This window comes from Hyaena hyaena, unplaced genomic scaffold (assembly GCF_003009895.1).
Source record: "Hyaena hyaena isolate Hyena2069 unplaced genomic scaffold, ASM300989v1 scaffold_174, whole genome shotgun sequence".
NCBI lineage: Eukaryota > Metazoa > Chordata > Mammalia > Carnivora > Hyaenidae > Hyaena > Hyaena hyaena.
The window spans coordinates 2,778,927-2,795,813 of NW_024080806.1; the positions used below are offsets into that span (position 1 = coordinate 2,778,927).

The window sequence follows — 16,887 nt, forward strand, 5'->3', positions numbered from 1 at the left end:
GGCCAGTGCTGTCACTGATATCGTCTTAAGGTGACTTTCAGTTCTAATAGTTCTAAGATTGGAGATTCTAGATTCTTATCTTTCTATGTCTGGGTATTTTCCAGCTGCTTGTTTTTACATGTAACTCAAACCAGGCTGAGGCATCTTTGAAGGTGTCGCTACTTTTACAACACCAGCAGGTGGTCAAATGGTAATGTTGGCGTCTGCTTCTCTACATGGCTTGGCCTCAGTTCTTGCGACTGCTTAGCAACAGCCTTTCCAGTAAGGCTGGGTCCACTTTAACGTTTCTTCCCTGACCTTGCTTCCGCTTCTGTGCCTTTTCTGGAATCACTTCTTCCATTTGCAAAGGCTTTCTCCTCTTCAAAAACAAAAACCCCTTTCTGATAGGAATTTTTATTTATTTATCTGTTTTGGCAAAGCCTCTCCCATTTCTGAGGATCCCATTTTCCTTCCTGTTGACACATTGAATTAGAATCTTATTCACTGGGTCTGTTTTTTTAGAGTGTGGTGCCTATGTCTCTTCATATATTTATACTTTATCTCCAAAAAACACCCATTAAAAACCCAGTAAGTGACTTCATTAGGTACCCAGAGACTGGGACTTTGGTAGCTTTTGTGTACACCACAATGCTTAATGAAGAGCCGCACCTTCAGGACTCAGTCCTTCTACATCACCGGCTGTGGGGGTTGAATGGTGACCCCCAAAAGATAAGTTCATATCGTAACCCCTAGAACCTTGTGGATGAGACCTTTGGGAGAAGGGTCTTTGTAGATGTAATAAGTTAAATAAAGATCTGGGAATGAGATCATCTTGGATTTTCCAGGGGGTCAAGTGCTATCCTAAGAGACATAAGGAAGACCAATGCAGGGAGAAGAAAAGCTCACGTGAGCACTGGGGCAGGTGGGAGGGTTGCCACCCAAAGCCAAGGAGCACCGGGAGCTAAGATGCTGGAAGGGGCGATGAAGCATTCTGCCTGAGAGCCTTGGGAACTAGGTAACCCCGCTGTCACCTTGATTTCAGACCTCTGGACCCCTGAATTACGGGGGAATAAACTGTTGGTTTAAGCCATCAGGTAGGTGTGTGGTAATTTCTATGGTAACACTTGAAAAGTAATATATCTTTTTTTTGTGAGCAAACCCAGAAATCATAATCCTAAGTGGTCAGAAGAAGGAAATTAATAGAATACCCTGGTTAATTCAGTTGCCAAATGGACCGTTCAGGTCAGTAAAGTTACACATGGGGAGTTGAGTAGTTTTTAATGCAAGCCAGTCCCAGTCTCCAGTACTTGCTAGATGACTTCTCCTTTGCTTTAATTACTTGATGGTGTCTTTCAAGGGCTCTCTACAACTTCCGGGAATGCACTACTAAATAAACCCAATATTCTTTCTTACTGGTGCATGAAAAGCCATAGACAGCATGATTTCCCATAGATGGATGTGGTAAGAGCCCTCCACTGGGTACAGTTTGTGATATTAAAGACAATTAAGGACCCTATCGGTCTTTCTGTTCTGACTGTAAATTAATAAGATGAAATGCTAGAAAACAGCATTGGGCTGTGGAGAGAGACTGCACGGGGGCATGTGGGCTTTTCTCTCACAAACTCGAAGACTCTCTCTTTCCCTCTCTTCCCCTCTCTCCCCCTCCCTCTCCCCCTCCCCCCATCTCTCTCCAATCTTGTTTGGTCTCCCTCCCTCCAATCCATCCATCCACCCATCCATCCATCGTATACAAGCTACTGAGTGTCCCAGTGATGTATTATTTCATGTATATTGCAGGCATTACAGATACAGAGAGAAAAAAAGCCCCATAGATTCTGATCAGGGTTTTCAATGTTCTGATGAGTATTTTTGATTCTCTTGGAGATTAAGGAATTGTTTAAAGACAGACACCACCACCCCCACCTCAAAGCCCATTGTATCCAAAGGTTACCAAGGTTGCCACAGAGACTGCTTAAGAATGACATCCAAACCTCCCCTGAAGCTGTGTTCTAAGTATGGCAACTTTCCCTGGGCTGTGCCCCGTGGAAACGGAGAGGTTTCCCGAAGTGAATTTTCAGCCTACCCTGTAAGCATCTCAACAGTGACCATCTTTGATGGGATGCTTCTGGCCTGTATTTACATAGGTTTGCTGTCATCCACACTCAGTGTGGGACATCATTTAACCTCTTTTAATATCGTATTCAGGTGTACAACATAGTGATTCAACAATTATATACTTTATGCTGTGCTCCCAGAGGCATAGTCCCCATCTGTCACCTACAACACCATCACAATATTATTCCCTATGCTGTGCTTTTCATCCCCATGACTTACTTACTTTATAACTGGAAGTCTGTACCTCTTAACCCCTGCTTATTTCTCCTACCTTCCACTGTCCTACCCTCTGGTAACCAGCAGTCTGCTCTCTGTGTTTAAGAATCTACTTCTGTTTGTGTCTGTTTCTGTTTTATTTTGTTTTTTGGATTCCACATATAAGTGAAATCCTATGGTATTTGTCTTTTTATGTCTGACTTATTTCACTTAGTGTAATACCCTCCGGATCCATTCATGTTGTTGCGAATGGCAAGATATCATTCTTTTTTATGGATGAGTAATAATTACATTGTATGTATATACGTGTGTGTGTGTATATGCACATACATATACATGTATATATATGCACACCACACCTTTTATCTGCTCATCTATCGTTGCTTCCACAGCTTGACTATGAATAATGATGCAATAAACATACGGATGTGTATGACTTTTGAAGTTAGTGTTTTTGTTTTCTTTGGGTAAATAGTAGATGTGGTAATACTGGGTATTATGGCATTTATATTTTTAATCATTTTAGGAATCTTCCTACTCTTTTCCATAGTGGCTGCGTCAATTTACATCCCCACCAACAGTGCATAAGGGTTCTCCTTTCTTCACATCCTTGCCAACACTTGTTATATCTTGTCTTTTTGATTTTAGCCAGTCTGACAGGTGGGAGGTGATATCTCATTGTGGTTTAGATTTGCATTTCCCTGATGATTAGTTGTGCTGAGCACCTTTTTGTGTGTCTCTTGGCCATGTGTTCTTTATAAAAATGCATATTCATATCCTCTGTCCATTTTTAATCAGATTATCTGTTTAGTGTTGTAGGAGTTCCTTATATAGTTCGGCTATTAACCCCATATTGCATGTTATTTGTAAATATCTTCTTCCATTCAGTAATCCATCCCATTTTGTTTTGTTGATGGTTTCCTCGTTGCGGAAAAAGCTTCTTAGTTTGATGTAGTCCCAAAAGTTTCTTTTTACATTTACTTTTATTGCCTTTGGAGTCAGATCTAAAAAGCATCATTGGGATTGAGGTCAATGAGTCTTCCTGTATTTCCTTCTAGGAGACTTATAGTTTCTGGTATTATATTCAAGTGTGTAATCCATTTTTGAGTTTATTTTTGTGTATGGTGTAAGAAAGTGGTCCAGTTTCATTCTTTTGCATGTAGCTATTTTTCCCAACTCCAATTATTGAAGAGAGTGTCCTATGCTCTTGCTTTGTCATAATTCAATTGGCCATACATGCATGGGCTTATTTCTTTGCTCTCTATCCTATTCCACTGGCCTATGTGTCTGCTTTTGTGCTAATACTATACTGTTTTGATTACTATAGAGAGCTTTGTAGTCGAGTTTGAAACCAGGAAACTTGATATATCCAATTTTGTTTTTCTTTCTCAAGAATATTTTGGCTATTCGGGGTCTTTTGTGTTTCCATGCAGATTTTGGGATTTTTTGTTCTAGTTTGGTGAAAACTCTCATTGCAGTTTTGATAGGGATTGCACTGATTCTACAGATTGCTTTGTGTAATATGGAGATTTTAACAATGTGCTTCCAAACCATTAGCACAAAATATCTTTCCATTTATTTGTGTTGTCTCCAATTTTTTTCATCAGTATGTTACAGTTTCAGTGTTCATGTCTTTCACGTCCTTGGTTAAGTTTATTGCTAAGTGTTTTCTTCTTTCTGATGTGATTGTAAATGGGGTTGTTTTCTTGATTTCTCTGATAGTTACTCTTGATAGTATACAGAAATACAGCAGATTCTGTATATTTTGTATCCTGCAACTTTACTGAATTCACTTATTCAAATACTTTTTCTAATAGTTTTCTTTTTCTGGAGTCTTCAAGGTTTCCTATATATAGTTTCATGCCAACTGCAAATAATGACAGTTTTACTTATTTCTTACAAATATGGATTTTTTTTTGTCTTCCCTGTATGACTGCTGGGGCCGGCATGAGTGGACAAGTGGCATGGGTGGCCATCCCTGTCCTGTTCCTTTTCCTTCAAAGGAAAAACCACTAAATATGATGTTAGCTGTGGGTTTGTCATAAATGACCTCTATTATGTTAATGTGTGTTCCCTCTAATTCCATGTTGAGAGTTTTTCTCATGAAGGGATACTGAATTTACTCAAATACTTTCACTACATTTATTGAGATATGGTTTTTATTTTTCATTTTGTTAATGTGGGGTATCCCATGGATGAGTACTCAGCCATTCTTATGTCCCTGGAATAAATCCTGCTTGATCATGGTGAATGATCTGTTTAATGTACTGTCAAATTTGATTTGCTGATAATTTGTTGAGGACTTTTGATATATATTCATCAGGGATATTAGCCTGTAATTTTCTCTTCTTGAAGTCTTTGGTTTTGGTATCAGGATAATGCTGGCCACACAGATTGGATTTGGAAAAATTCCTTCTTGTTCAGTTTTCTGGAATAGCTTGAGAATGATAGGTATTAACTCTTCTTTAAATGGGCTAAACCCAGAGGCACCTAGCTGGCTCAGTTGGTTAAATGTCCGATTTTGACTCAGGTCATGATCTCATGGTTTGTGAGTTCGAGCCCCACACTGGGCATCAGGCCCCGCACTGACAGCTCAGAGCCTGGAGCATGCTTCAGATTATGTGTCTCCCTCTCTCTCTCTGTCCCTTCCTGCTTGCACTCTGTCTCTCTCTCTCTTTCTCTCTCTCTCTCTCAAAAATAAATAAACTTAAAAAAAAATAAAAATAAATGGGTTAAACCCTTCTTTAAAGTCTTCTTTAAATGTTTGGTAGTATTTACCTCTGAAGTCATTTGGTTCTGGACTGTTTGTTTGTTGGGAGGTTTTTTTTTTTTTTTTTTTTTAATTACCAATTCAATTTTGTTACTAGTAATCAGTTCAGATTTTCTGTTTTTACTTGATTCAGTTTTGGAGTTTTGGAAGACTGTTTGTAGGAATTTATCCACTTCTATGTTGTCCCAATTTGTTGGCATATAATTTTTTTAGTAGTCTCTTATAAGCTTATATATTTCTGTGGTGTCAACTGCAACTTCTCTTTCATTTCTGACGTTTTTTATTTGTGATTCGTATGCAAAAGGTTTGTCAATTTTGTTTATCTTATCAAAGATCCATCTCTTAGTTTCTTGATCTTTTTAATATTTTTTCTTCTCTATTTCATTGGCTTTTGCCCCAAACTTTATTATTTCCTTTTCTTCCCTATAACTTTGGGCTTTGTTTATTCTTCTTTTTCTTGTTCTGTTAGATTGTTATGTTTAGATTGGTTTTTTGAGAATTTCTTGTTTCTTGAAGTAAAAATTATAAATTTTCCCTTAGAATAGGTTCCTGTGTCTCAAAGATTTTAAATCACCGTTTCCAGTTTCATTTGCCTCCAGATGTATTTGAATTCCCTCTTGATTTCATTTACCTACTTACTGTTTTTTTTTTAGCAGCATGTTGGTTAGCCTCCACGTGTTTGTATTTTATCTGGTTTTTTCCTTCTGAGTTCTAGTTTTATACGGCTGTGGTTGGAAAAGATGCTTGATATGATTTCACTATTCTTAAATTTACTGAAACTTGTTTTGTGGCCCAACAGATGATCTATCCTGGAAAATGTCCCATGTACACTTGAAAAGAATGTGTATTCTGTTTTAGGATGAAATGTTCTGAATATATCTGTTCTTTCCATCTCATCCAGTGTGTCCTTCAAAGCCACTGTTTCTTTGATTTTCTGCTTGGATGATCTTTCCGTTGCTCTAAGTGGGGTGTTAAAGTCCCTACTGTAATTGCATTATTCATTTCTCACTTTATGTCTGTTAATATTTGCTTCATATGTTGTTTGTGTTGGATGCATATTTACAGTTGTTATGTTCTTTTGTTGGATCAATCCCTTTATAATTATTTTATGCCCTCCTTTGTCTCTGGTTACAGATTTTGTTTTAAAGTTGATTTTGTCTTCTGTAAATATTGCTACAGTTTTTTTTTCTTCCATTTGCATGAATTCTCTTTTTCCATGCCTTTACTTTCTGTCTGTGTGTCTTTATATCTGAAGTCAGTCTCTTGTAGGCAGCATAGAGTTGGGTCTTTAATCTATTTAGTCATCTGTGTCTTTTGACTGGAGCATTTAGCCCATTTACATTTAAAGTAATTATAGATAGGTATGTACTTATCCCTATTTTGTTCATTGTTTTCTGGTTGTTTTTGTAGTTCTTCTCTGTTCCTTTCTTCTTCTCTTGCCCTCCTCCCTTGTGATTGATGACTCTTTAGTGATAGGCTTGGTTTCCTTTCTTTTTATTTTTGTGTATCTAGTATAGATAAATAAATGTGGTTACCATGAAGTTTATGTAATACCATCCTAAATATGTAGCAGTCTCTTGTAAGTTGCTGGTCACTTAAGATCAACACATTCTAAAAGCACTACATTCTTAGTCTTTCCCACTCCATGTTTTATATTTGTAATGGCCCATTTTAAATATATTTTAATATTGTGAATCCATTAATTTTTGTAGATCTAATTGATTTTACTTTTTAACCTTATGCTAGGTTTACAAGTGATTTACTATGTTTACTTTTTTAAAAACAGTGTTTATTTTTGAGAGAGAGTGTGTATGAATAAGGAAGGGGCAGAGAGAGAGGGAGACAGAGGACCCAAAGCAGGCTCCATGCTGCCAGTGCAGAGCTGGATGTGGGGCTCGAACCCACCAACTGTAAGATCATGACCTGGGCTGAAATTGGATGCTTAACCACCTGAGCCACCCAGGTGCTCCTATGTTTACTTTTACCAGTTAAGCTTTTTCCTTTCATAATTTTCTTCAAGGCTTTTTCTGCTTAAAGAAGTCCCTTGAACATTTTTTGTAAGGCTGATTTTGTGGTGATGAACTCTTTTAACCTAACTTTTGTCTGGGAGATTCTTTGTCTTCTTCAAATCTGAGTGATAACCTGCCGGTAGAGTATTCTTGGTTGTAGTTTTCTTCCTTCTGGCACTTTGAATATATCATGCCACTCCCTTCTTGCCTTCAAAGCATGTACCAAAACTCTGCACATAGCCCTATGGAGTTCCAGTTGTGCATGACTACTTGTTTTTCTCTTGCCTCTTTCAAGATCCTATTTATCTTTAATTTCTTACATTTTAATTATTATATGTCTTGGTGTGGACCTCTTGAGTTCATCTTGTTTGGGACTCTGTGATTCCCTCCCTACGTGTCTGTTTCCCTCCCTAAGTTAGGGAGGTTTTCAGCTATCATGTCATCAAATAAGTTTTACTCTTCTTCTTTCTCTTCTAATGCAAATATTAGCATACTTAATGTTGTCTCAGAGGCCCCTTAATCTATGCTAATTTTTAAAATTCTCTTTCTGCTGTTCAGCCTGGGTGCTTTCTGTACCCTATTTTCCAGATGCTGAACTGTTCTACATCCTCTAATCTGGTAGTGATTCCTTCTAAGGTTTTTGACATTTTTATTATTGCATTCTTTGCCAGATTGGTTCTTTTTTTGTATTCTCTGTTGAAGTTTCACTGAGTTCATCCACTTTTCCCTTAAGTCTGGTGGGCATCTTTATGACTATTAAACTCTTTGTCAGGTAGATTGCTATCTCGATTTCTTTTAGTTCTTTTTCCGAAGTTTTGTCTTTAGTTTGGAGCATATTCTTCTGTCTCCTCATTTTGACTTCTTCTGTTTAGTTATATGAATTAGGTGAAAAAGTCACCTCTCCCAGTCTTGAAGGAGTGACTCCGTGTAGGACTGTCCTCTGTATGGACTATGTGTGCCTGGAAGCTTTGGCTGGCTGGCTGTTACCACATTGGGGTTCTCTATGCAGAGGGTTTCCTGGCTGGCTGGCTGGAGCTGAAGCAGGCACAGACCAAGGGGTCCTGGGGGATTCTGCACTATGGCTAGCCTGGCAGGAAGTAAATATAGGCTGGTGGGTTCTGGGGCAATCCACACTGATTTGCCTTGGTGAGATGATTGGAACTAGAGGGGTGTCCTAGAGTACTGGACATTTGTGCTTCCTTGGCTAGATGGCTGGAGCCATACAGGGTACTGTCGAGGAGTGCCTGGGTGTACATCATACCTGGGCAGCCTTAGTGAGATGGCTGGAGCGGTGGCAGGCATGGGTGGGGGGCTGCGTTAGGGGGATGGATGGATCTGGTGTAGGTTGGCACACTGGGGCTCATGGAAGCAGCAGCCTGGGTCCTATCTGCACTATCAAGGTGGAGGGGAAGCTGAAACCATGGCACCCACCAGCACCTCTGGCCTTGAGGAGAGGTCCAGCATCTCCCCCACCACTTGGTGGACGTCCAGAGTCCAGCTGTCCCACTGTGCAAGGTGGGCAAGCCTGCGTGGGCCTCTCCAGTGCCATCCCTCCCCTGCAGCTGGTAATGCTGGGGGCGGGGCTCCCATCATTTCTGTGCTTCTGTCCTTTGTTGAGCAGACGCTGTCCAGTTGGCTCCCAGTCCTTCAAGAGGAATTGCTCCTTTATATGTTGGAGTAGATTTGTGTGCCCAGGGGAGGAGGTGCATTTAGGATTTTCCTATGCTGCCATCTTGGATCCACTCTTACCACTGAACCTTACTGATGACTTTGGTCCGATGTCATGAATACTTGCCATAGAATAGCAAACAATCCCATCTTCCCAGAGCCTTTTAGTTGTCTTGCAACTTCCATTTATGTTGGATTCAACATGACCCTCTCACTGTGCTCACTGGGCCAGCCTCCAGCAGCTCAGCCGGCCTCTTGTCTGGCTCTTTTGTGTGTGTGTGTGTGTGTGTGTGTGTGTGTTATTTTTTCCCTCTGATCTTCAATGAGTCAGCAACCAGACAACTAAGCTTTTGGTGATTTCTATGTTAAATAAGAGTCAACTGTATTTCAAGAAAAGAAGTAAGGAGATTAAAGTAAAATATCTCTCCTCTAAGAAGGATGTGAAAAGATGGTGTATGCTAGAGACATTTTGGATGGACATTCACTCGTGAAAGAGGATACACATGGCTTCCTATGCCCTTCTACAAGGTGCAAGCAAATAGGTTTCCATAGGTGTGTATGAATGTTCAAGGAAGAGCTCACCTCTCCCCCCACCCAAGTTCAGAACATTCAATAAGCATTTCTAGTTGGCCCAAGCAAAAAATTGGGAAAAACAAGAGCTATAAAGGGGATAGAGAAAGCAATGAGTAAGATGCCAAAGAGAAAGCAGGGTAATGGAAGGAGATGAGAAAAGTGGAGTTGAGAGGGAGAATAAGGAAGGACCAGAATAAAGAACAAAATGAGACCAGAACCTTACTGCCTCTGAGACTTGAGTTCCTGACTTGACTGTCCTCACCATGGGCATGGAACTTCCTGCCGCAAAGCACACTGGCCATTTCACAGAGCGCCAGAGCGCAATGATTAGATTAACTGGACAGAAAATCCCGATATCTCCGTACGTGCTTCCAAAGAGTAAAATTTACCTGTACACAATTCCTTTGGAATGAAGGAACTGCAGACCAAGAATGATTTCAGCAGCATAGAACCTGAGGGAAGGAAAACTGAAGTTCAGTATGGGCGCATTCATGGAACAAAATAGAATCCTCATTTTAAATAGTACTCTACACAAGTACTATCCTAAGTGTATACCCACAACTTCGCACACACATAATTTCGTTCCATCCTAACAGAAGGAACATGTCATCCATTCTACATACTCAGCCCCAGTCCTGATATAAAGCTGGTACCTTAAGTTAGTCTTACGTACATCTAATACTTATTCTTAGATTTTAAACTATAATGCTCAAGCTTTTTTTTTTTGGCTAATACATGAAGACATTAAATGTAATTGTGTAAGTTTTATAGAAAAATAATTTTACCCTTTATTTTGAACTCTGCTTGGAGTCCTCAGACCTGTGTGTGGGGTCATTCCCAATAGACTTGGCTTGTTTACGGGCAAGAAATGCGGCCGAGAGGCAGGGGAAAGAATACTGGATGATGGGAGTGAGATATGCCCTCCATCTCCAGTGATGACAGACACCTGGGGGGCACTGAGGGCACGACAGACAGCATGTGTCTGATGGCTTTCCTGCCTTCTTGAGGTAGCAAGGAAGGTTCCTTTAGCGAGGACCCTTTAGCACGAAAACTGCCTGATGATTTCTCTGCTGCGGAAATCCCATAGCATTCTCTCCGGGCACTTTGCTGATGGTTCTTGGAGGTGATGAGCTCAGTGGTGCGCTAGCCGCTGGCGTTGACAAGAAGCCATTTTATCCCGAGTGTCTGTGGGAGCTGGTGGGACCAGTCCATCTTTCAACCCAGCTCAGCCTAAAACCACTCAAAAGTGCTTGTTAGGGGTGAGTGAAAGATTACTGAGCACCAGGCAAAGGCAGCTAGTGTGTGCCCATATTTTTAAGTGGGCCTAGTGGCACAATTTTCTTTATTCTGAATGTCACGGTTTTATTACTGAGGAAACAGGGCCCAAGGGAGGAAGAGCAGCAGGGAGTTCTGGGGGACTCGGCCGCGTTGCCACCTGCAAAATGCAGCCTGCCCGAGTTCTAAGAAGGTGAAGATTTATTCTCAGAAAGTAAAGGAATTCTTCTGGTTCCTTAATTCTCATGCCCCGCCCCCACCCCCTTAGCCAAATGTTTTATGCCTTCACATTGAGCTTCCCATCAAAAGCCTTAGTTAAAGGTTCATCCCCATGACCACCTTTAAGGTCTGTGTTTCATTTGACTGCTTCTTTTCAAAGGGCAGATATTTGCTTCTGTGTTTAGACTATTTAGAAGCTTGATGCGCTGGGGTGGTTTCTTAAGAGACTAAGTTCTTGATTTCAAAACACAGAGAAGTGAAACAAACCAGACTCCATTTTAAGCCTCACCAATGGGAAAGACTGTTGCCTTGTTTGATAGGTCCCCAGGGAGCTACCCTGACCTGAGGTTGTCGCATGCTGAGTGAGGAAACAGGAAAAATGCCACCAGGGAGAGGCATCGATGGGCATCGCAGGTGCTCAGGACCTGACAAGAACAGTGGAAAAACCCCACACCCTTTAGCAGGCTCTTACGTGGCTCTGGAAAGATCAAACTTGTGGCAACTTTGGATGTGGTACATTAAGTCTCCTCCGTTGAGATACTCCATCACAAAAAAGAGGTTTTCCTAGGGAAAAACAAAACAATTCAAAATTTCAGTTTTTTTTTTTTAATAAGAAAACAAGCACTACTTTCTAAACGGATTTAGATTATTTCAGGAGGACCAATTCTATCTTGAGATCAAGTATAAAAAGACCAAAATAATTGAGCTGATCTACAGCATGTCTGAGCACCGTGAAGAAGCCTGGGGCATGTGGGGGGCAAGCGTGTAATGTCGGCTGGGACACAGCAGGTGGGGCACAGCACGGGGAAGGGGCCAACAGGACTTGCCCAGCCAACAGTGGATGGGGTTGGATGCTCGGTGGTATACGATGCTGACTGTATTCCTATGGAAATTGATAGTGTGTGGGATGGGAAAGAGAATGCACATCAGGGCTCTGACTCCCGGCGCGGAGGGGGGATGCGCTCAACACTCAGGGAGTAGTCCTGAGCGTATTCTGCAGGTATGGCGCCGTGGCAGAAGTGAGGGTGGGGATGCACATTCCTGCCTCATCCATCAGGTTTGATGAAACACAGTCCCACCTTCAGGAAGCTTACAATTAAGTACAGTCTTATTTCTTTGCCTGTCCTGATTTCGCCTGTTCCTGGAGGCAGATGAGGGGCTAGCACGTTGCTCCTGACAGAGGGCATCATGCGTGTTACTAGAGCTGGTCCCCTTGAATGGTGGCCATTGAGAGAAAAAGCGGAGTGGTGTCCAGGTCGTAGTGAGAGTATCAGAAGTGGCTACGATTCCAGGGAGCCCGAGCTCCTCTATGTGACGCACTACTTCCTCTGTAAGTGTATATGTGACACTTCGAGAATCTCAATGCAGAGAGTCCTTATGAACCACAGATTTAGTCATCCTTAAAGCAGGAAGACCTTTAGCACGTCTGTTCATGAATTTGCACCCCAAAGCCTCACTTGGGTGATTTTTTAACAGAATTAACCTTTGAGTTTTGATGTGAGACTAACCGAGGCCCTGGGGCATATGAAGCGACCGGGTTCTGGTCTGCCAGGGACATACATTTCCCGCCATTTGTGCTGAGGCCAGTTCTCCGCAGAACTGGGGAAACCAAATGTCGCAGTAATTGTCTCAATAATTCAAGTAAAGATAAGTAGCGTCTGGCTTTTTCTAAAGCTGATTCTGATCTAATCTACAGACTTCCTGTATCTTTAGCTGGAGCTTTTTCCCTTCTGGACAGGCCAAAATTCTCCAGTGATAGATGTCCTAACTTAACATTGATGCTTCACATATAACTTGAGATTAATCATTTGCTCAGTCTGCACACATCTGCCTCATCAATAGCACACCTTTCCTTTAGCTCTTATTCTTGTAAGCACCATATGGACCACTTCAAAACACCTTTTTTACCTAAAACTATAATGGCCTGTACATACACAGTAGTGGAATCACCTACATGCTGAAGAGAATGAAAGATTTAATAAAAGTTTAAAGGCCATTTATTACAGTTCTCAGATGAAGGGTTCCTCTTAAGTGTTACAATGCAGACAAATCCATATAAAACTTGAGAATTTGGAATGTATATGTAGTCATCTAGGACTCGAGGCAAAAGGCCAACCCCAATTTCTATACAACCCTGGGCACAGTGGTCCCATCAGTTCTCATGCTTATGTCAGCTCTGTGCCTAGCTAGGCAGGGTTGGGGGTTGAATCTGCATGGCGAAACTCAGACTCTAAGGTACCACAAGGCACGGTCATGTTTACTCCCTTGGGCATTCCAAGAAGACCACACTACCACAGTGATTATTAATTAAATAGTAATTGAGATTTATAGCATCTTGGATGCCACACTTAATCCTACTAAAAGATTTTATGTCTCTACGATAAATATTTTAAAACAATCTCTTCTAATTCTCATCTGTCTATTAAGCCAAGGGCACTGAAAAAAGCCAGTCGATCGCCTTTATTTATGATGGCATTTTGCCTCAGTTGAAATGCTTGGTTTGGGTGAATACCGGCTAAAATGTGGGCTGCTTGCAGGACTAGGGGTAGTCCATGCCTGGAGGTCCAGCTTGGATGGAGAAACCTGCTATCTAGCTAGAAGGTGCTGGTCTGAGGATCCTTGCCCTTTTCTAAGGGGTTCTGGATGCTATTTGGAAGTCTCGGGAAGACCTTCATCCAGGGAACTCTTGGGTCTAACTCTGGGCCCAAGGAGATGGCTCTGTGATGAAATCGGAATAAACACATGCAAGTACAAAACCATGCAGCCCTGGGGTCTGGGTTGCAAGGATCGGGTTTTGAAGACTGGATAAATCTTTTAAAAGTTGAATCTCAAGTCCCAGTCATACACACAAATGTACATACATACATACCTGACTCAAACTTTCATAAATCACTGAAAAATGTGTCCTCAGAACTGCAGGTGACCTACCACTGGCCTGGAGCCCTGCAGAACCACTCTCAAAAAGAAAAGCCTGTCCACTGGAAGGATTCCAGATCAGCTCCGGTTTAACCAAACCCAGAAGGACAAGATGCAGGGCAATGGTCAAGACCAGGGGCTTTGCCCTTACTGAGAACCGACTTCATATTTTCCTATTTGTGACCATGGAGAAGTTAACCTCCCCTGAGCATGATCTTCTTTATTTGCAAAATGGAGGGATAATATTCGTGTCTCAAAAGGACTGTTATGAGTAGTAAATGAGACTATATATGTAGAAAACTGGCTCAGGGTTAGCCTGTAGCATGCACTTGATAGTCGGTAGCTGTTGTCATAGGAAACAATTTAAAAACCAACCGAAAGACTAAATAAATGGAGATCAGAAGAACTAAGTAAATGGAGAGACATTCTATGTTCATTAATAGGAATATAATATTGTCAAGATGTCAGTTCTTTCCAACTTGACCTATAGACTTAGTGAAATCCCCATCAAAATCCCATTGACTTATTTTGTGGACATCTATAAACTAAATTCACTTTAGAATTTAAGTGTAAACATTATTACACAGAGGCAAAAGACCCAGAATAATTGTTTTTGAAGAAGAACAAAGTTGAAGGTCAGACGCTACCCATCTGCAAGACTTCCTACAAAGCTACAGTCATCAAGACGGTGTGGTGTTTGGCAGAAGAATAGACAGATCGAATGGAGCAGATTGGAGTCTAGAAATAGACCCTCACAAATACAGTCAACTGATCTTTGAAAAAGAAGCAAAAGCAATAATACAGTGGAGCAAAGGTGGCCTCTTCAAGAAATGGTGCCAGAGATCTGTATGAGTAACTCCAGCATCCTTAAGTTTCATTACGTCTTATAGAAAAAATTCGCGTGACGTCAAAATGCAAACAAGAGCAGATCCTTCTCAGAGAAATGACTCCTCCGAAAAGAGGAAAACAGGGAGCCAAGTCTCCTCCGGCACTGTCCTATCCATGAGCGGAGAGAAAACACATAGCAGGGCAATGAAGAGTGACAGGGGCTTGTGACCCCCACACACCAGACAGGCCCTCTCTTTACGCCGGGTAAATACATTAACTGATAAACACGAATCTTTTGGTGAGTCAGAATTGACGTTGTGAGGGTTTGGGGCATAAAGTGCTCCGATCTGCCCTGGACGTAGACTCGGTCAGCAGTTCCTGGAATAGCATCCATGGGGTAGAAATTCTTGCCTCTGTGCCGTCGCTGACTGGCTGTGTGATCAGTAAATCCCGCCATCCCGGGGCCCCAGTCTCGACCTCTGACAAACAAGAAGTACTGACTAAATTCCCCTCCAGTAGCCTCAACACTTGCTGATTTTCACCATCCATTTAGTTTTTTCCCTTGGGGAAAAAGGTGACATTAATAAACTAGTAAGTACGTTATAAGATCCGTGTGGTGCTTCCCAGATGATAAAAGGCATATAAGAGGATGCGATGCTTGCAAAATTCTTAAGTCTTTGAAACAATGCATAGTTGAAGTATAATGAGGGACACCTGGGTGGCCCGGTCGGGGAAGCGCCGGACTTTGGCTCAGGTCATGATCTTGCCTGCAGTTCGTGAGTTCAAGCCCTGTGTCGGGCTCTGTGCTGACAGCTTGGAGCCTGCTTCGGATTCTGTGTCTCCCTCTCTCTCTGCCCCTCCCCGACGTGTGCGTGTGTGTGTGTGTGTGTGTGTGCGCTCATACACTCTCTCAAAAATAAACATTAAAAATTTTTTACAAAGGGAGATGAGCCTTCCTTTGGAACCCTCCTTAGAGGGGAAGTGTTATGGCCCACCAGGCACCCCAAGTAAGGCCCTACAATAGTGGTCAGATGGCCGCCTCCCATTTGAGTAGTCTCCTGGTTATGCTCCTTGAGTGTGGCGATTGGACGGAAGCAGATACCTCTGTGCGGCAAGGGTCCTGACTGTTTAACACTTAAATCCCGCCAAGGACTGATGAGCCTTGTCCTTCTGTCGGGACAGAATCTGCCTTAGCACTGTTTTGAGTAGACATCAATGGCAAGAGAATAACTTTGGTCTATTTTGTTTCTGAATCATATGTTTTATTCTCTTAGAATGCAAGCAGCCCTGCTTAAGGAAGAACACTTCTGACTTTAGACAGAATAAAAGAAAGTAGAGCCTGACAACCTGTCGAGTTCCTGTCCCCAGTTCAATCACTGAGCGTTTTCACTTTGCCTACGTAGGAGGCAAAAACATAGCATTTTGTCACGTAGCTCCGTGGAAAAGTGAAATTTATAAAAGGAAGGTTGCCTCGCTGAGCTCGTTCCCTGCAGGACGAAACCCATTAAGGTTCTGGTAAGCTCCGTTGCCGTCCACTCAAACGGACCGATTGTTAAATGAATGTTCCAGCAAGGGTTTGTGTTTGTACTCTTCATGGTCTTTAGAATGTGAGTCCTCTGAGCATCCTTCCATCGCCCAGTGATTTTATTAATGAAACAATAAAACACGGAGCATTTTTCCTGACATATCCTGTCAGGAAAGTGAGTTTAGTTGGGGTTTGACTGTCCAATGACATTGCGGCCACTGGAAGAAGCGATTGATGGAATAGTCCTGAAGGATCTCTGGCTGACAAGAAAGTACTTGCTATCCCATTCAGTGACATTTATTTATTAACTTTCCCGATTATAAATATAACTACGGCATAGAGGCTGTTTGTATGCCAGACCACAGAGACGAGAGAGTCAGTTATGTATTGCTTTGCTGTGATTTTCTGACAACTGAGCACAAGGATCAATGCTGATATTCTGTAGATAGATGGGTATTCAAAGCTCCGTAGTTGTGTGTGTGTGGCTTTAAAAAATGGTATGATTATATTCTTGTAAGATCACTTAAATAATATATATCAAATACTTTAAAAAAATTCGCAACAGCCTAGCATTTTTGCGAAGAATTCTGTAGGTGTGTGTACAAAGTCCTGGATTTTCCTGGGTTTTCCGTTTCCACAAATATTTCATTACGTGGCTGACGAAACATTGAACTTGGCTCTCCTATGTTCTTACAAAAATATAAGATCACTTTAGGGACACTCCAATAGCTAAGTACTTTTGTATTCATTTATTTGTGAAATATCTATCTAAAATTTATCTGTAAAAGTAATTT

At 41.6% G+C, this 16,887-nt stretch overlaps 1 protein-coding gene across 1 annotated transcript in view; it reads right to left on the reverse strand.

Annotated features, from left to right (window-relative positions):
- Positions 1 to 16,887, reverse strand: part of PRKCQ (protein kinase C theta) — a 127,970-nt gene that overhangs the window by 23,713 nt on the left and 87,370 nt on the right. Inside the window, exons 12-13 of the mRNA XM_039240374.1 lie at positions 11,297 to 11,388; positions 9,720 to 9,782 (exon numbers count right to left, since the gene is read on the reverse strand). Of these exons, the coding sequence (XP_039096305.1) occupies positions 9,720 to 9,782; positions 11,297 to 11,388 (155 nt within the window). The remainder of the gene's footprint in view (positions 1 to 9,719; positions 9,783 to 11,296; positions 11,389 to 16,887) is intronic.